This window comes from Falco punctatus (genome assembly GCF_963210335.1).
Source record: "Falco punctatus genome assembly, chromosome: 9".
Lineage (NCBI taxonomy): Eukaryota > Metazoa > Chordata > Aves > Falconiformes > Falconidae > Falco > Falco punctatus.
In genome coordinates, this window is record NC_137589.1 from 26228417 (window position 1) to 26249297 (window position 20881).

Genomic DNA, 20881 nt, shown 5'->3' on the forward strand with positions numbered 1-20881 from the left:
ATATGAAAAGACTCTCATACAAGATTAAATGAATGAGCCAAGGACACACATGTTTAAAAAATGCCAAATACGGAGACGAATGATGAACTGGAGATGAATTGATGGGTTTCACAACAGCATGAAGGGCAAAGATATACTCTCAAATCACAACCATCCAGCACTTGCACTTCATTATTAAAGAAACAGCATGTAAGTATTTTAAGACTTACAGTATTTACTGGAACTGGTCAAAAGAAGAGGGGGACGTTTAAGATATGAAAATGAGTACATGATTAACTGACAGTGACACAACCAGTAACCTGGCTGCGGCCACAATATCCAAAGGGAATGCTGTGCAGCAGATGCATGGTTCTTCTCACATGTCCTACAGCATGCTGTCGTGGTGGTCAGTTACGTCTACCCCCACACATGCAGAGCTGTGCTACCCTAGATTGGATTTCTGTATTCCAAACACTATTCTGTCTGTGTCCTACTTAGAATGCACAAAAACACAGAGGTAAAATCAGAGCCCATGTCCTTGCTGTAATCCTTACATATATCCCTAGATAGAGGTACAATCTCTTAAATTTGGGTTAAAAGAAATTAAGGCTAGCTATTGCAGTTCCACTAGATGATCATTGTAGGTGCCTTCCAACTAAACTACTTTTAACTACTCTATATATTATTTGTATTTTTTTCTTGAAGTTAAAGTTTTATTCTGTATGTAATTTACATTTTTTTGTTGTAGTTGGAGTGAAATGTGGACTATCTTCAAAGCTAGTACTAATGCAGTCACATTTATGAGCTACCACAAAAGCAATGTTGGACTATATAGGCATAGTGTCATTGAGCCAGGAATGTATGTTTTAAAGGATTATACTTTGAGGCCGTATAAAAGGTACTTTAATTTAAAAATTATTTTAACAACTGATAAATATCTTCAACAATTACTGGTTGTGATGAGGCATAATGAAAACAATAAAAAAGGATATAAAGTGAAGATGAACTAGAAACGGGTTTTACTCTAAGAAATATATCACAGGGTAAGTTTTAGGAGTGCTCACAGGTCAAAAAGCTTGTTATTTAACAAACACTTTAAAAGAAAAATTAAAAAATATCACAGTAGCATAACATGTTTCTTCCACACACATTTGTCAATACCAAAGAAACAAGCAGTTGCAGGTGTGCACACTAGCTGCAAGCTGTGGGAACCAGTAAGAGTGTCTGCCAGTGTGGGTAGCCAAGGACACCGGGAGCGTATCTCATGTATAAAACTACACTACACAACACACAAACGGGTAAGTGCAGGAAAAGCACAGGCACTTTCCTAATATGTGTTAATTGTTTATTTTGGGGTGGATTAGTGTGTGTTCTTTTTTTCTTCCCCCAGACACCGTCTGGAGAGGCTCATTGGTGAATATGTAGTATCTAGTGAAACTCAATTACTGTAAATGTACAAAAAAATGTCAAATTAGTATTTCTCATGTAGGGTTAAACTATAACCCAGGAACCCAGCCTGAGAAAAGAAAAGCCTGGAACTACAGAGAAATAAAACAAAATTTTTGCCATAGCATTGTTTCAGAAGGGAAGTAATTAAGCTCTTCTGTAGACTACTTCCCCCTCTAACCAGGGAAAAGTAAAATCAATCTCTCTGCCTAGAATAGCAGCAATCCTCTCAGTTAACCCTAGTCTCGCATTTTTTTCCTGAAGTGCAGTTTGAATGCTACTTTCCAGTGTAGTACAACACCTATTTGGCAAAGACCAATTACCATAGCTAAATTTACTGAGTAAAGAAAAGGACTGCAAATGATTTTACAAAATTAAATGAAAGAAGCTATGCGTCATTTTAGAATACAATTTCCAAATTTTAAAAGGTGATTTTAAAAGGTACCTTTTAATGCAAACATCTAATTATGCCAATTACCAGAAAACTTTCAAAAGGGTTATAACAGCAGGCATCTTTAACAAGCTCATTTTTCCCATGAGGAAGATGATGGGACGCTAAAGGAAATTCATACACTACTTTTATCAAGGATTAATATGATTTTACAACTTCCTGTCACAGTAAGTCATGTCTGTGATGTTATGTAAGTATTACATCATGCTAGTATTTCTTTTAAGAAAGTATTGCTACTAGCCAGCTATTCTTAGCAAGGCTTCTGGAATCACAGACTATGCCAGAAGCATAGTTTAAAGAATGCTGGGAGGTATTTTAAAAAGACAAATAAAATTCAGCAAAACCCAGGTCAATATGATCAAAGTCCTTTCAACGACATACAGAACACATCAAATGCAAGGTCACATAATTGCAGTGGCTATATCAAGGAAGGACCCAGTCATCTTGGGCTACCCTCACCAGTCCAGTGAGAGCCATGACTGCCATGGAGTACAGACACGGCCAGGTGAGCTACTGAGGACAATCCAGAACTTAGTATAAACTGTAAAATTACATAAAAGCAGTAGTTTAGCTGGGATAACATATAACTCACTGAGATAGTTACTTATCAGGTCAAAGGCAAAATCTGCATACATGCTTTAGTACCAGATTTTCACGTTCAACATTTCAAACTACGACAGAAAGAGTATTCATCAAACCAGATACTTTCCTTGACAGTACAGTCAAGAAGTCTAGAAACGGAATCAGAGCAAACAGGAAGAAACTGTATTATTTTTGTGATTATGTAACTGGTCAAAAGGCTTTCTCAATTTGTGCAATTACCACCTATATTCTGTAGAAAATTAAAGCTCTTAGTATACATTTAAAATACTTTCCATGAGAAATAATCAATATCCCAAGCAAGTAACTAAAAACCTGAACATTTTTCCTAGTAAAAAAATTAGTTTCTATAAATTTCTAGTATTTTACTTCATAAAACCATTTGATTTGAATATCCATGTGTCATATACAATGCAATGTCTTTCACTCTAAATCTTTCCTTGTATCTTTCTTGATAAGCTAGTAAAACATCTTTCTCTGCTGTATTCTCAGAAAAAAAGTCAGCAAACATGCACTGTTCACATGCATGTTTTTACTATAGTCAAAAGGAAAATTCATCTGTATATATAAGTTAGCAAATTTTAGAGCATCTTTTAGCTTCCACGAAATACGGTGGTGTGACCTAAAATTAAGCTTATTAGAAATTCTTGAATCTTTTGCAACTCCTATAAAAAAACGTAAACCCCAACAAGTGAAAAACAAGTGAAAAAATAGCTGTATGAACAAACCAAAACATCTGAAAATGTACCAGAAAGTAAAGAACTTACTGACAGAATAAACACACAACTGTATATGAATTTATAAAATTTCCATTTAAGGAAATCCTCAAATTCCTGTAGATTATGGCAATCAATAAAATATACATAAGATTCTTAGCAGGAACTTAAAGTACTTCACTTAGATAAAGCACTCAGAATGGAGAGCAGAACATGAACCACCAGTTAACTCTTCTGGATACTGCTTCTTTAATTACTTAGCATTCATATCCAGTAAATTTAATTTCCTCGGTTAAAGTATTTCAGAGCTATATATCAGTGCATAAAATTGATGTGCAAATTTGTTAGGAGAATCAGCAAAAACGTATTTGATGCTGAATTATTCTTTGAACAGTAAAATCTTACTTACAGGCCTGGTCTCAAAGAATATGACAGTTTTCCTGACAAACTACAGGAAATGTCTTAATCTCTCAATTTGTTACTTCTTAATTTTAAAAAATAATATTAATAATATTTTCTTAATATGATCTAACAATTAGACACTTTTTTTTGCCATTTTACTACTTTGTAATAGCCTATTTGGCTTACAAATTCCCATTCTGTTTCTACTTGCTCTTTCAATTCAGTTTATTCCAATAGTCATGATTTAACCAGGCTAACAGACAAAACAAACAAACTAGTAAGCTGCTCGCTGAAATTCACTGATGCCTTCAAAAGCTGACTAATGCATGCATCTATCTCAGTGGAAATGCTGATATATGTAATAAAACTGTGAAGTCCGAGAAAGAATCTATAGTCCTGAGACAGCAAAAATATTATGCAATGAATATTATGAAAAATATTATGCTTAACGAAAAGCACTCAGCACAAAAACCAAGAACTGCTGAGAAGATTTTGGTTCTTTCCTTCAGATGTATGTGGAGATGCCTTTGTGATTTAGCCTTGGAACTGAAATCTGTTCAGTGACTCAGGAGTTTATGTCATAGAGGGATTAGTGGAATAGAGCAGACTGCAGAGAACAGGGTAGGCACATGTCTGGAAGCTGAAAGAAGTGAAACAATAGACTACACAAACTATTAAATCAACCTTAACTTCATACTAGAGATGTTGACATCTCTATGACTTGCCTCAATATCAATTATTTCTTCCTACCTCAAATATAAATGCTTTAAATACTTTTTTGTCCATGCAAGTTTTTTTACAGCCTCACTAGTGAACTGCTACAGTTCTGCTAGGCTAAATCCTGCTATAAGCAATTGTTTTCTATAATTGTTTTTGTTTATTTCATGTCATTTGGGAATTGGTGTAAGCTAAATTAACAAAGACAGTTATACAAGATTGTGCTCAAACAAACAGGGTATAGCTATACGTATCATACTGTTGTAACTATTTACATTGTTGCAAAAATGGAAGTATTTATTCCATTTGGTTTTCACAGGATTAATACACTTACTACATAAAAGCTCTTCTAAACAGTCACAAGACTTTTTAATGAATTGTGTCTTTGTCTTAGCTTTAGCAGATTATACTAGAAAAGGTGTAGGCGGTCTGTTCTAACATGAAAACATTCCAAATTAATGATTTTGCTATCCAAAAACAAACTCAAAATTAGGACCTTCTAAGATTACTTCCTCAGATATTAAGCTACCTCCCTTAATTGGAAGACTACAGATGCAACAGATTCCTTCTCTAAGAGTACACAGTAAAAATTAACAGTTCTCTTTCTTTCCCTTCCTTGTGGTGCCACTGCTACCTGTACTGCGGTTAGGGTTATAAATGAATGGAATTAGGGCCAACTCTGTCAACAATACTGTTCACATAGCAAGAAAACAAATCAACTAGGAAAAGAAAAATGTCAGTCCTGTTTTGAGAAGAGCTGGACTAAATGACCAGCACAGTCCTTTCCAACCCAAATGATTCAAGGACTGTTACATGGCCATTTAGCATTTTACCTCACAAACCTTTAAGTATCACTTTAATAGTGAAGCAAAATGTTAGTGTACGTATTTTAAATCTACTGGAAATATTAAGTATTCTAGACACAAGCAATGCAGATCTTGTGTATGGAGTGGAGTTCTGCCTTCTTAAGGCAATAGGTCCGAAAATACAAGAAGGGACAGTAAATCCAAATGTTTTCTATGAGTTTTTAGAGGTGGAGGCAGCAAAAAAGGAGGTGGCAAAACAAGGTCCTCACACATAAATCACCCCATTACACCAATAATCTTCCCAATGTTTTTGAAGACAAAGACAAACCACAGAGCGTCCAGGCTGGAGTAGTGAGACCTGCAGGAAGAGATTTAGATAAGAAATGTATTAACTTCAGTAAAGTGTGAATTGAGAGGTGACTTGACTGTAGTAGATATGCAAGCACCTCCAACAGGGGTAATACGTCAGTTTTTGAAGTCTTTAATCTAGCAGAAAAGAAGGCAGAACGAGAACAAACAGATGGTCCTTGATGACAGACAAACTCAAACTAGAAATAATTCCCTTTGACTGCGAGCATCACTGGCTGTTGGAAAAGCTGTGCACGTGGCTGATAGTTCTCAGGCATCCTCTGAAGGCTGTACATTAGCACTGCTGCCTTCCTTTAAACTACTGAGCTTAAAATAGACAACTGGGTTTAAGTAAATGATGTCTTAAAAGGATGTCAGACTAGCTAGAGATCTCCACTGACATTAGGCTCTGCAATTATATGAACTGTGTTACTTTCCTAAACGTCATGTTCTTATTGCCCTCCTGCCTTAAAATTTAACGTGCCATCATCCATGCAATCAGTAAACTTTTTTTTTCCCTCTCAAGCTTTCCCTTTCCTGTAAGATCCTTCTGAAATTAGTCCCTCTGCATTCAGTCACATGCATATCATTGCTCACCAGTTTTCCTGCTTTTGTTGTGCTAGCTATGCCAGCCAACATCACTTGTGTCCATTTTTTTCAAATGACATTTAAAAGAAATCCTTCAATTTGACGGAACTCCCCCCTCTGTCAAATCCCCCTTCTATCATCGTATCTATGGTGAGGTGTTTGCTGTTCAGATGCAGTTTTTTGTCCCACTCCCAGCAGACATAAAGGACAACTACTTACTTTCTCTTTACAGTAATTATTACTTGTCTGAAGATTATCATATCTCCTGAACTTTTCTCTATGGAAATCTGGACAGTCAGCAATGACAAGACTGAGAGGACTATTGCACAGCTTTTACATACAACTTACTTATTTTTAACTCACAGTAAAACACCCCACATGCTTGCAGTCCTTTAGCTTTCAATTATATGAGAGATATCAAATATGCAGGAACACAGTCTGGAAGACTCTGCTATCAAATATGCAGGAACACAGTCTGGAAGACTCTGCTATAAGTCAAATAAAACGTAAATGTAAAACTATTATTTTCACACTTTTTACATGGCTTATAAAAAATGCAAAGAAATTATGTTTTTTAAAAAATGTAACATTTTATACATAAAAAGAAGCATTTTTAAAAGAACATATTTCTGCAAAAGTCATCATGTTGAACACCAAATCTCTGCAGAAAACTTCCGATGAAATATTTCATATTTGTGTGACTAAAATGTTTATCAATTTACATTGAATTTACCCAAATATTTTGGCCAATCAGTTGATAGCTTTTGCAAAAACTACATTCTCAAAATAAAAAGTATCAACACTTCATTCTGAACCTGTCTATACTTGTTCTTTTTAAATCCTGTAATTCCACATAGAGAAAACAAGACTATTTCTTCCTCTTGATGTTCAAAAGAAATTTTGGGGGTTAGGCAATTTCTTTTGCACAAAAAGTCTAGTATTTCTTGGTTTTGGGAGCAAATAAAAATCCTAGTTATAGACACAGTTCTAGTTGAATCTCTGCATACAGGCATTTTAAATATATTTTAAGTTTTTCCCTGTTGTCTGTTTTAAAGCAATTCACTCTATATGTGGTCTGTGAAATCCTGAAGATTTGTCTTCTTGAACTCTAAGCTTTTACACAAAATCCTACCACCACCTTCAATACAACCAGTACCTGAAGCCAGCACTTCTTTCTCTTTTGTGTTCCATGCACATATTTGAATGCCTTGTTGACAGCTTTTAGAAGGTTTTACATTCACAGATCCTTTACCTATGAGGCAGACAAGAACTACAAGAACTATGTGATTTAATCTGATCCCTTCTACTCTGTGACAGTTACAGAACAGTGTATGATGAAGATCTGAAACATAGAATTCAACTTTTAAGGTTCATTTTTTCTCTCAAATTGAGGATACTATTAAACTTCAATAATAACAGAACTATTTCATGGTGCTTTAATATATGATACCACAAATAAGTTCATAGAATATTAATCACATTTTCTCATGTCAAGAATTAATTCACATGTCAAGAAAGTGCCTGCAATTGACACAAACCCAGAACTAATCACTATGATGTAAATCTCAGCAAATATGGCAAAAGCATTCTTTTCTGACCACACTAGCCATTTTTCTATCTTTTTAAGTTCAAATAAGTTATTGTAGTGGTGTCTTAGCTTGAATTATTAAGTCCATAATCAATTGTGGGTTTTGTTAACACTATTCTTGTTTAATTTATTCACCAATAAAAATGACATTTTAAGGATCTCTAAAAAAGATCTATCAGGTCTTGAACCTAGAAGTTTTAGAATTACCTTGTGCAGCTCAGGATGGTTGGGTACATGAAAATAAACTTGGACATTTGGCACATTATGTCCTTCTGAGATTTGCAGAAGTCTCAGTATGGTTCCACTGGCTGCAGTTCCATAGCTGGAGGTAGCAGGAAATGGTAGTATTACCTACAAATACTCTATAAAACAAAGCATAGTAGAAAAAAACCCCACGTAGTTCAATGGCTTTAGGTATAACTATTTTCAGGATCAGGTCCCAAAGACTAACAATGTTTCCAATCTGAATTGTTCCGAATTCCAATTTGAAACTTCTAGAAAGCCAGAGCAACTTATTTGTAAAAAATATTGTAAGAAGTTTTAGAAAAGGTCACACATATTTATGATACTTCAATAACTACTCCACTTCTATAAGGAAATATCTGTGTTAAGGGACTCTTTGCTCCACTTCCCTGTAGAGCTTTGCAATGTAATTCTGAACAATAGGAGAACAACTTTAGATCAGATCTTCTCCAAACCTAACAGTAAACGTATTTAAAGGCATTCAAAATGATAGTTTTGCCAGATTACAATTGGTTTTCCCACCCAGAGAAAAATGCTCTCAGAAGACATCAATTCTGCCTGTGGCAATATAGTTAAGTCAAAAGGTATGTACTGTGTTTTACTCCAAATATCAGAGGAAAGAGAAATGGGGGGGCAGGAAAGACTCAATGCAACAGTATCAGATCCAGCTCCTTTCAGAACAATCTGAACACTTTATTTAGAAAGCTGAAAATGCATGAAATCTGTTGTATCAAATCTGTGGTAAATGAAGAATAAAAATATTTAACTGCTGTACAATTGTGCAAATCCCTTAAAATTAAACAGAAAAAGCAATTAAAGGTACTTTTAGCATCAAATCATATTTCTAATTCTTTTATTGTTGTTTTGGTGTTTTGTAATCAAAATATTTTCAATTTGTGCTTGATAAACCTCTCTGGTAATTTACTTATTTCAGAATTATTAAAATGTGTAGCAATGCATTTTTATACATAACAACTATTTCCAAAGCGAATACTTAAAACTATAGAAAGCTATGTCAATGTGAAGCCCGCCCCTTAAATAAAAACTAAACAGATTATGCACTAACAAAAGTTCTTGTATCAGCTTATTTTCTAGAAAATGTCTGCATTATTCTACCTCAAATCAAAGCTAAAAAAGTCACAAAACAGCCTATCAAAGGCAGAACCTGAGATTAATTTATAATTGTAACATTTCTAGAATAAGATAATTTGCCCTCCGTTTCTTGTAATCCTACTAAGTATCTAGGATTGGCTATCACTGACAGAACAAAGGGATTACAAACACCACTATTTTGCAACTAATACAGATATAATTAATATCAGGGTGGGGTTTTTTTCCCCTGTGCCATCTAAATCACTGAGGTGAAAGTAAAGGTGTTGAGAACCAATACAATCTTTCCCTTGCAACAGGATACCATCTCTTTGAATAGCAAACGTTTGTCATAGCCTTTAGCTAACAGCCAGATTAGGGAAATAGGAAGGTTAGCACATAAAAGATACTCCTTTCACAGAGTAAAATATTGTAAACATTCAATCAAGCTACACATGCCAGTTTAAAAAAATGTAAATACAGGTGTTTCTTTACGACCAATTAGTAGCAAAACATTGCTGCTATCCACTCATGTCATTCAGAAGGGTGAAAAACTCAACTGCCTTAAGCATCCACAAAACATAAACTGGTTACAAGTTATCACTGTACACTGAAGAACGAAGAACAAAAGCTTGCTAAAGAAAAAAGCAGCAGTGGATTTACATTCAAAAGTATGTTACTAACTTGTAACATTTGAGTAATTTATAAACTTTAGGGGAAAAAAATTACCTGGTTCTAGCATTTTAAAAAAACTTTTATTATATCTGACATTCATATTTTGTCCAGCTTTTTTTGTAAGTCGCTTATTTTTGTAGAGTAAGAAACAAAGGAATGCCCCACAATATAATTTGGTATCAAAATAGTTGCTATGTGAACCAAATAAATGCAAAGTATATTTATATTACATTCCATTTTGAACAAGTTAAAATAAGAAAATACACATTTAAGACTGAGAGAGGACTTAATATTTCATATTTTTTATATATTAAATCTATACTTTTATCTTCCACATAGCAAGAGTTTTAAGTGTCCTTGAAGCACTCCTATTAAATGCAGGTATTATCAATCCAACATTAGATTAGAACCCCCCGACTCAAACTACTTCTAAGTCCAGAAATAAAACTATCACTTTGTTTTAATTACCTTCCTATAGTCAGAACCATGTACTAAGGGCCATAGAAATGCAAATCTTACCAGCAAATGTGTCTTCCATCAAATCTTAGATTCCTCCTAAAATGCCAGAAGAGCAGGTACTTGCAATACCACAAAAAGTCTGCACGCCGCACTTGTCCAAACTAACAGTCAGGCAACAGCTGCTCAGTTTAAAGCTACAAACTGTGGCAAAATGCATAACTGACATGCCTTGTGTAAGCCATGAAGAAGACATGCATTTGGCTGGCTCACTAAAAGGTCAGGTTACCCACCTCCCTCAGATAAAAGCTGAAACACGGAGATTTGAATGGAAGGAAGTTAGAAATTAAGGACGAGCATACATCCTGCTAAGACTAAAAGCATTTGATTTTGACAGCAGAGTTATAAACAAGAGCGCTTAAAACTCTGCTGAATTTTTGTCTTTAAATATATTAAGAAATAAGTTAGCCTACACCCAAGCTTTTTTGAAAGTTATATTTATATCAGTGTTGTTTCAACAGGCCAAAAGTAATAAACAGAGTTAGTTTTGTTTTAGGAAACTTCAGCTGAAGCATTACAAAAACCATGACATGGGTTTCTTTATTAGCAAATGCCCTACCTTTACAGCTATTATACACTCTGCACTGAAGTGTCTAATAAAAGGCAATCGCATTAGCTTTCACAGGACAAAGGGCTACGACTTAGGCAACAATCCAAAAAAGTTTCTTTGAGAAGCAAAGGAGAAGAAAACCTCCCTGAGGCTTCCAGAAATGTGATTAACCATAAAGAAATTACAAATACAGGGATTTCAAAAGACAGCATAGCCTCTCAGACTGCATCTTGTGTTCCTAAACCAAAACTCTGCCCTGATCCCTGCAGCCGTTAATATTAGTCTCTGCCATTTTTAGAACATTTTTCTTCATTCTAACCTTAGCCTTGTCTACACGCAGTTTACATCACCTTTACAAGCAGCAGGACTACATCAGTGAAAAGTTAATTATGAAGTTTGCTAGAGTACACAAGACTGAAAACCAACACACAGCCACAAGAAACCTTTCTCCATTTCCCCAGGAAGTCTGAGAGAGCAATCCATGCAGAATTGGAATGTGAGCAGTACACTCAGAGTCACTTTGTTTATACGGTGAATATATGTCTTGTCTGAAAAACCTCTACTGGAAGAACAATCATGGAACCCGGCCAATGCAACATTACTTTTTCATTGACAATACCAGCATATTCTTTCTTAATTGGAAGAATGTTTTTGCTGTTTCCAACTTCCAGCTGAAAACTGGTATGCTTAGACTTCTGAAGAATTTCTGTTAAATATGGTAACGCAAGGACCCCCATGGCGATACAATATAGAATTTTAACATCAGTTTTATCTATAAGTATCAATTCTGTTAATGCTATCTCCCTACAAAAATACAAAGCAAACCATCAGATTAAACATTTCTCATCATTACAGGGTCAATACTAAAGATTTTTCCACTATTTCCACAATTTCCATTATATTGGAACATGTGAATATATATTGGAACATATATAAGCGAACATGTGAAAGGCTAAAGAAAAAAATCAGAACGTTCTTGATTCTACAAAGAAAACTGTATAGTATATCTTAGAATTTAACCCCCAAAATTGTGTCTGGATATAAATAAAACAGCATTATCCTACAAAAGTTGATTTTTTCTTCTAATTTGTTTCCTAGAAACAAAACTTCAAGGGAATCTTTAGAGATGACTCAAGTCATCCTGAGGCTTGAGGTCCTTGGGGTTTTTTTGCTTATGATTGACATGCTAGCATAAACATGCTGATAAAGTTCCATTTTACACTCTGAAAGTTCCCTTCTACACTTTAAAAGTTCCCATGGACACTACTTTTACAAGGCCCATTCAAGCAAATGTTCAGACCTTTAGAATAATAAACAATACTAAGAAGTTCAGGGATTAGCTACCTACACTTAGAATCCCATTTCATTTTTTTCTGAAGACTAATTGCTCTTCATTAAAAAAGTAAGTTTGATTTTAAAACTAACATTAGTTTGCACAAACTTCTGCTCTCTCAGCCTTTATCCATAGACATTAGTATGTCCTTCATTCCCTTCCTCACAACAAACCTCAAACAGCACAGTCAGACTTCTATGAATTTAAACTCTTTTTTTCTGCTAACGGAATAGACTACCAACAAAAATACTGCTGTAAGCAGAGACTCAACTACAGAAGTTAACGATCATCGGTGTACCAAACTGCCACATAATATATCACTGGAACTAAAATCCATACAAAACCATCCGTAACTCGGTTCTGTTTCTAAACTGCTTAGCTCTATACACTGCTTAGGATATCCGGATCCATACAAACAGGTACCCTCCTGTACCATGAGTATGGTACCTGTTCTGTCCAAAGGAGCAATTTTACAGATGAAAATATTTTTCTGTTTTTAACTTAGATGACTTACACTACTTCAATCTACTGCCTGGATCAATTACGTATCTTTTCATCTTGCAGTAATCCACTTACTGAACCCAGAAAGAGCGGTAAAAGGAAAAGACAAATTATGCTGGCAGAGCGTAACTCTTTGTGCATACAATGTATTAAACATGTTGGATTAAAGGGAGGTTTTGATAAAATAATGTTGGCAAGGATCCTCCAAATCCTTTTCCTACTGCCCTTGCTGTGACCAACCTGGCTGCAACCAGCCCTGCCCAGACAGCACCAGGTCTGGAGACTGACCGCACTGATCTTTCCTTTCTGCCAGCTGACAGAGACAGCCATCATAGCCAGCTCCAGTCCCGGGTGTCCCTTGGCTACAGCTGTCCTCCCAAATCTTTCTCCCCCTTTCTGTCATCTCAGCCTTGATCTATGCTTCCTGCCATGTCATTCTTATTTCTGCCCCTAACCAGGTGACCTGCACTTGTTCTTGGTTTTCCTGACCTGCATCCTGGAGCCAAGAGCACCATGAAATCCTTGGTTTCCTGACTCACATCCTTGCTTCAGGCCACATTATCTACTTAGAGTCTTGATGAATCTCCTGGATTTGGTTTCCCCTCCTACAGTGCATTGCCTGAGCCACCTTCTTACCTTAGATTCTCAGCGTGAGACACATTTCATCTTTCCAGGTCTTAATCTCAGCTCATTTGGTTTTATCCCTCACTCTAGATGGTCTTAACCTTTGAGTCCAAACACATTCACACCAGCTAAATCACGCTGGCCTTCCCAAATCTGTGTACATAAAGCTCATTATCACCCATGACTCTGACATATAGCCATCAGACAACAGCCCCAACTTCACAGATCCTGGAATTTCCCCGGTATTATAACAGTAAGCTTTATGCAAAGAGTACAAGAAACAGAAGTGGAAAAAGCCACAGAGTCTTAGGTCCTGTTTGCTGCCCTATTTTTGCTGATGACAAAATCTGATTGCAGAAAGAGGGTAATCTCTGAATACTGAGGGATGAATGAAATAGGTTTTCTTACAATCAATACAGTCTGCCTCCATGCTCACAATCCATCAGTTTCCTTCTGTTCTCGGTCCAAAACTGCTGCAAGTTCTGAGTGAGCTATCTCTGGAAGATGAACAACAGCTATCAGGGATGTAGCCTGATTTATATCACTTAAGAAAGCAGCAACAGACTTGAATGGCTTTGAAAGATGCCAAAGTTAAAAGAATACTGATCCCAAATGTTTGCAGTCTGCTCCATCCTCACATACATCCTTTTACTTCCCTTTTTTCTTAGATTACAAAGCTACAGAAGTTATCCGGGGCAGGGGCAGAGCTGGGGAGCAGAGTGACAGGGAGGGAAGGGTACAAGTTTCTTTCCAACAATGGTTCTGGATACAGGTATCAAACACAAAGCACATTTTCACATACTCTAGTTCCATCTTTAATATTAGAGAAGGCCCAACATATTTTTTTTCACTTTCTGCATAAAAATGTCAACACCACATGAACTGTGACAATGACCCTGTTTCCAAAATATTATTCCAGTGAAAGTTCTGGCCTGTTCACAAAAATGAACAAACTTCTGTAACAATCAGTTTGTAAGAAACAGAACAGGCTTAGAAGCAGGATTTCCCTTCTATGGGAAGAAATCTGGTTTCAATCCAAATCCCACTGAAAGACATTCTCAAAACTTCTTACTAACCAGAAATTCAGAGTTACATACAGAGGTGCTAAGACAGTGCAGCTGAAATGTCTTCAGTGTTCATACGTGAAAATTACGTTCTCTGTAGTAACAAAGATGCTGACAAGGACGTAACTGTCACCGACCAGCTCTGGGAACTCGAGGCATCTGTGGTTCCCGGGAGCCCATTCTCAGACTGCCCTTGTGCTACCGGGACTAGAGTCACAGCTCCTCAGTTGGGAGCCTGACAGCTCTGTGAGCCATCTGAGAGCAGGGCTTGCAGGCTCACTGCTCCAGACCCAAGAGACAAGTCTCCTACAGAGCAGCCCTACATGATTTTTTTAAAACTCTCAGTCCCAGATCCACGTGACTGGGAACTCTGCCTTTGAAGGTCTGGTATGTTTGGAAGCCTTCTCTGAAACTAACAACACTGGCAGCTGATCTGCCCACAAGACCATCCTAGCCCTGGGGACTCGGGAGCATTTAGGGTCCTTAGCTACCAAACAAAACCTTAGAACAGTATTTCCTGGAGTTGGTCTACTTATGACTGCAAGGTTCATTACTCAGGTCACTAAACAACTCCTGAAGGATTGAACACAAAGAACTCACAATGGGCTTAGTGCTATGGAGATCTAAAACCAGGAGGCTACTTGAGCATTAGGGACTCTCTGTTTGCAGTATCCCTATTTTCAGGACAGATATTACATAAACCCCCTAACTACAGAGAGTATAAAGGGTTTGAGAAGTCTTCCTTTTAAATCATGAAGGGCACTCCCCATCACAGTAACAGGCTCCTCTTTAAACAGATTGTGCAAGAAAGTACTGAACGTTATCTCCAGGAATTTTGAAACATTTTGAAAGAAAAGTAGTGGAATGTTGTCTGTTCCAGAAGAGGTCCTCCAAATATAAATCCAACAGCCCTTGAGATCTTGTCAAGACTGGCTGATGGAGACTGGTTTTAATAAACAAATTCACTTCCACTTCTGAAGCCTTTTAAGAACTGTCTTGGAAATCATTCCAAGTGCAGTAATAGTTACTCTAGAGTTGACAAGCATCTAAATTGTGTCCACAGTTTCATGTCTGTACTGAAGCTTAACTTGTATCAAAGCTGAGGAATGGTCTTACCGAGCGGAAGATACACAACTACTTGACATGAACCTTGCTATCGTGTTACATGTCTTTGGCACAAGACTTGAATATACTGCAACGCAATCTGTACTGCCCCTTAAAGCAATTCAGAAATCACGAAGTGTGGAATTCAATAGTCCACCCACTCTGTATCTCCTGTGCATCAGCCTTCTACTGCTTTCAGACCGAACTTGAGTTATTGGTCTGAGCTGCAACTTTCAAATGGTTTGTAACTTTCTTACCAGAAAAATTTAATTCTCTCTCCTACTGGTGTACTAGTGATCAGCACAGGTGAGCAACCTAAATTTAACATTTTTTTTAAGTGGTAAGAGAAAAGGAAGAGTTTCAAGCACTTTCCCTGAGAGCCTCTGACCTCTATAAAAAGCATCTGTTCCCATGCTGAATAGTAAAGGTCCAAACACCATGTTCCATGTGCTACTGTGAAGGCTTCAGTGACTAGATGAGAGGGTAGGAGAAGGGTGTTGTGTTCTGCTGGCTGTTTTAACTGTTCCTAATTTGGAACAGAAAAAACAATACTTATTTATAAAAATGTTTTAAAAGCCAGTAAATTGAAGCCTACAATCTTATGTTTACTTGCAAGATAGCTCATTTAAACTAAATCTTGTTTCATATACATTATCAAAAGACCTTTTTCTTCAAATCATTTGTCACTGGTAGAGTAAGATGCATAAAAAAACCCCTTCCTACTCCCCAACATTTTACAAAATAAAACTAGAATTACCTAGATAATCCATATTTTTCTATCAAATAAAAATATAATTATTTTAAAATATATTTGCATAATACCTTAAACTAAATGACAATGCGTACAGGCATTAAAGACTAAAGTATTCATCACAGCATGTTTTAAACACAATTGTATTATGCCCATGTTACAGGTAAACATTTTGATGAAGTCCTATTAACTCACTGAACTGAAATACATAATACAAATACAGGTATCTAAGGCAATTTAGAGATCTCTAACTCAGGACATGATTTATGACAAAATAAAGCATTCCACAGCAATACTAGGTCAAGGTGACTTCACCCCTTATTGTTCCCCTATTTTACAGGATTTTTTTTGAAATTAAATCAGTTTCAAGGAACAAGAAACCAGGAAGAAGAGAGAGGTGATTAATTGGATGCTGGCGTTGCCACTTACCATCAGTTCAGAGTCTCAGATGTGTAAACTTTTACTCTAATATGCAAGAATATTTGCATTGTCTAACACTAAGCAGTAACATGCAATACAGCAAGTCTTCAAGGGCACCTTTATGTTGTGCATCTTTAAAAGGTAAAGATCTGTTGAAATGGATCCACCAAAAAAAAATATTTTACTATAATTACTTCATAATAAATCACCGCTTCTATCAGTTTTTATTTACAATGGTTTTAGGTATAACAACTTTTATAGGACAGAAAGTAAGTTTGAGTTCAAATTTCTAAGTGGTAGAACGGTAACAAGATAGTTTTATTTATGCTTACATATTTTTAATGCTCATGCTTTCATTTATGCTTATATAACACTGTGAATTACTTGTGAAGATATTTTAAAATAAATAAAGTTATATAATCTTTTGTTTTCATAATGCATTCTCGTTCCACCTATGTCAGTGCCATTGGTGTTCAATTTTCATTTGCTAGTGGTTCCTTTTATTTATTTCAAGTAATCAGCGTAATAGCTGCCTTTGGGCATATCTACCTCTGTATAGTGAAATATGGTACAATGATACTCAAACTACCACTGTCTCAGCTACTGCCATCACCAGAAAGGGTCATATTTTGAAGGATTATTAACTGGGGCTGCCTATGTTGTTTTCAAACCAACCACTACAGGGGATTTTGCTGCATCATGAGCATACTCCAGTTCAGGTCTGAATGAGTCAGCAACAGATGAAGTGTCTTTATATTGCACTTACCCTGCACAAACCACACATGTATCATTTCTTTTTGAAAGAAACTGATATCACATCATTGCTCTCCTGCCCTTCCATCAGGATCTTTATGCCTGGACCTTTGATTGTACTATGATGTCTTCCTACAAGAACAGACATGTTCTAATACAAAAATTAAAGAAATTAAATACGAAGACCTCAGAACCTATACTTCATATTTTTATGGAAGCAAGCTAACACTTGAAAATCCATCCTGTCACAGCTTGTGAAACACTGTAACAAGAAACATCTGCTATTCTTGATCAAAATAGTAAAAACTAAATCAGAGAAGAGGTTCTCCGTCCATTCTTCAGCAGGCTGAGCAACATGCAGAAACCCACCCTAAAAATACATAATGCTAATTTCCTGCTGCTGATCCTAACTCAGGGCAGCGCACAGCACTGAAATTGCTACATGGGCACTAAAAATCTCTGACTGTCAAAGCAAATCCTTATTTTCATCTCCCTGGTCTCTCTGCAAACTGTGACACACTGAACTTCGATATACTGCTACCTTGTCTGAAAAAGGTTGGGGGGACCCTGATGAAATGCACAACAGTTTGAACTGTTTCTGGGCTACAAACCACAAGTGCTGATGGAAATACCACCTTCGCTATTGTACGGTTTTCGCTGGATCAGAGTTAATCTGCTTCATAGTAGCTCACATGGTGCTGTGATTTGGATTTGTGCTGGAAACAGTGTTGATAACACAGGGATGTTCTAGTTATTGCTGGATAGTGCTTACACAGCATCAGGCCTTTTCTGTTTCTCACGCTGCCCCTTCAAGCAAGTAGGCTGGGGGTGCACGTAAGTTGAGAGGGGACACAGACAGGAGATCTGACCCCAACTGACTGAAGGGATATCCCATACCATATGAAATTGTGCTCAGCAATAGAAGCTGGGGGGAAAAGGAAGAAGGGTGTACATTCAGAGTGATGGTGTTTTGTCTTCCCAAGCGACCACTATGCATGATGAAGCCCTGCTTTCCTGGAAAGGGCTGAGCATCTGCCTGACAATAGGAAGCAGTAAATTAATTCTTTATTTTGCTTTGCTTGCACATGCGGCTTTCGCTTTATCTATTCAACTGTCTTCATCTCAATCAATAAATATTCACATGTACCCTTCTGATTCTCTCCTCCGTCCCACTGTGGGGGCAGTAAGTGAGCAGCAGAGAGGTGCTTAGCTGTCCACCAGGGTTAAACCACAACAATCGTTAAATCACACCAGGATTCATATGTTCCCCTTTCAACTCCTCCAAACAACTACTGAATTAAGTGTTCCAATGACATGCTGTATCCCGTGATAAATCCTCCATTGCATTTGAAAACAGAGTTGTTACAATGTTGATTAAAAGTTCTTAGGTTTAGATGAGATTAGCTTATGGCTGAAGTTAAATCCAGAGTAAGAGAGGATGCAGGACAGATGAAAATAACCTTTTTATCAATCTGCATGGACAGGACCATTTTCTTTCTTAAAAGGTACACACCCAGGAATGATAACCGCAGCTCTGAATTCAGAATACTGTTGGGTTCCTTGCTAATACTAATTTCTCAGTTAATAACATCACCCAAATAAAACTCTTAGAGAAGACTGTCTTACCGATACCTCTGTCATTTCTTAGATATATTAAATCATAGTGATATACCTGAACATGAACCTTCCACATCCAGGAAACTTCAATATCTTAAAGCTGCAGCACATCTCTTCCGCTAACAGAGATCACTATGATAAATCATACCTAGACCACTACAGCAAATCAAATCTCTACTTTCTACACAGATTGCCTGTGGAATTGCAAATCAAGTTCAAAATCTTGGCCTTTCCTTTAAGGTCTCACATTCCTGGGCTCAGAATCCAAAACCAGAAGCATAAACCACATAATACAGGCACCACAGAGATCCCCAAACTGGTGCAAAGTGTGCTGGTACACAGAGCAGACATGCAGTCACTAGCTCAGGCTCTATAAAAAGATACAGCCACACCAGTATGTCAGTGAGCCTGAGCCAGTTACTGCTGCTGCTTTCAGTTTGAGAACTCAGTTGGAGCCTGCAGCTCTACAGTGACAGTTGCCAACTGGGCTTTTTGGGCAGTGCAGCAACGCACCCCACGGGAGGCTGACATTTGTACTCAGGGGAAAGAGCATCCTTAGAGTCTTGATCAGGTCTGAAGCATCAAAACCCAGTGCTCTCTTCTCCCACTGTAGGAAGAAGGTCCACCACACTGCACCCCCAAGTACACAACCTGGTTCTTTTAACCTTGCTTTCCAGAGCTGTCGCAGGAACGTAAGTTTATTTTTCTAAAGCACTCATCTCCCCAGAACAAATGAAACCCAAACAAAGCAAAAAGGAAAAACCCTACCAAAACAGGACACTGTACTGTACATACCTGTCTCTCACAGAGGATGAGAGTATGTGAACCTTAGTAATGTTGCTCAACATACTACTGAAATCCACTCAGATGCTACAGTTTGCCATCTGTATCTATTTTCTTATATTGTTTTAGTGCTTCTCTCTGCCATTTGGCTCACCTAGAGAGACAAATTAAAACTAGAAAGGGCCACTCTGGGATAAAAATAAGATAACTTGATCGGAACACAAACTATATAATTGCCTGTAAAAAAATGTCAATATCTGCACTAGTTATGGAACTGCACTGAGAATTCTGTACTGATTTTGTCATATTCCTGTAAAAGCCTGGGCAAGCCATAATATCCACATGCTTCAATTCTACAGTGGTACAACTGTGATACTGCATCCTTTTATTACAGTATATCAGATGATGATAAATCCCCAAATGCTTGAGTACTTAGAAAATATTCTAGGCATTAATTAAAAATTAATTTTAAATGCAGTTACTATTCTGTACGAAACTTTGTTCTAATATCATGAATTAGTACCAAGAATGCCTTTGTCCTGTGTAACTTCCAAAACTGACCAAACCAAATCACATAACAGTATTCTTATAGCATACGAAGACAATCAACATGGAAAGTTAGAATGTAACACCCATCCTCCAATAGGCATTTTCCACATAGACACCACCTACTGAAGTGATCTAAGACTAGAAAAACGTTGTATCTGGGAAAAGACCAGCAATAAATCAGTAATGAACTGTACATATTTACCACACAGTGCTATGCTGACAGCTAGTTGTATAATGACAGCAACAATCACAGAGTATATACTCCTTTCTCATGTCCTGAACAAAGTCACCCATGAGCTAGAACACTTAGTAAATGAGAAATACTATGCAAAGAAACACCCTAACAACAACAGCTTAGGCATTAACTTTGGATGCAGACAGGAAAGTTTCTAAAAAAAACAAACAAAAAAAACAAAAAAAAAAAAACAGAAAAAGGTCTCTGCTTTGTAATAAGAATCTTTTCAGTTTTGCATGCATTTTTACTTTATTAAACATAGCTAGTTATTTTGACACATAATGATTGCAAAGGAAAATCTCTGAAACAATGAAAAGCTTTTTTATCCGTTACTTTCGTATATGAGTATATAAACTACAGAATATTACATACTATTATATATTTTGCAATACACCCTATATTTGAAGTGGACAGGGTTAAAAAAATTTAATCA

The 20881-nt window shown here is 36.7% G+C and overlaps 1 protein-coding gene across 2 annotated transcripts in view; it reads right to left on the bottom strand.

The window, feature by feature from the left end:
- Positions 1–20881, bottom strand: part of PLCE1 (phospholipase C epsilon 1) — a 179522-nt gene that overhangs the window by 72808 nt on the left and 85833 nt on the right. Inside the window, exon 1 of one of the 2 annotated variants that reach the window (XM_080403554.1) lies at positions 10168–20878. The exons of the other annotated variant lie outside the window; for it this stretch is intronic. Within the exon in view, the coding sequence (XP_080259680.1) occupies positions 10168–10186 (19 nt within the window). The 5' untranslated portion in view covers positions 10187–20878. Of the gene's footprint in view, positions 1–10167; positions 20879–20881 lie in introns of those variants that run through there. 2 annotated transcript variants of the gene reach the window in all.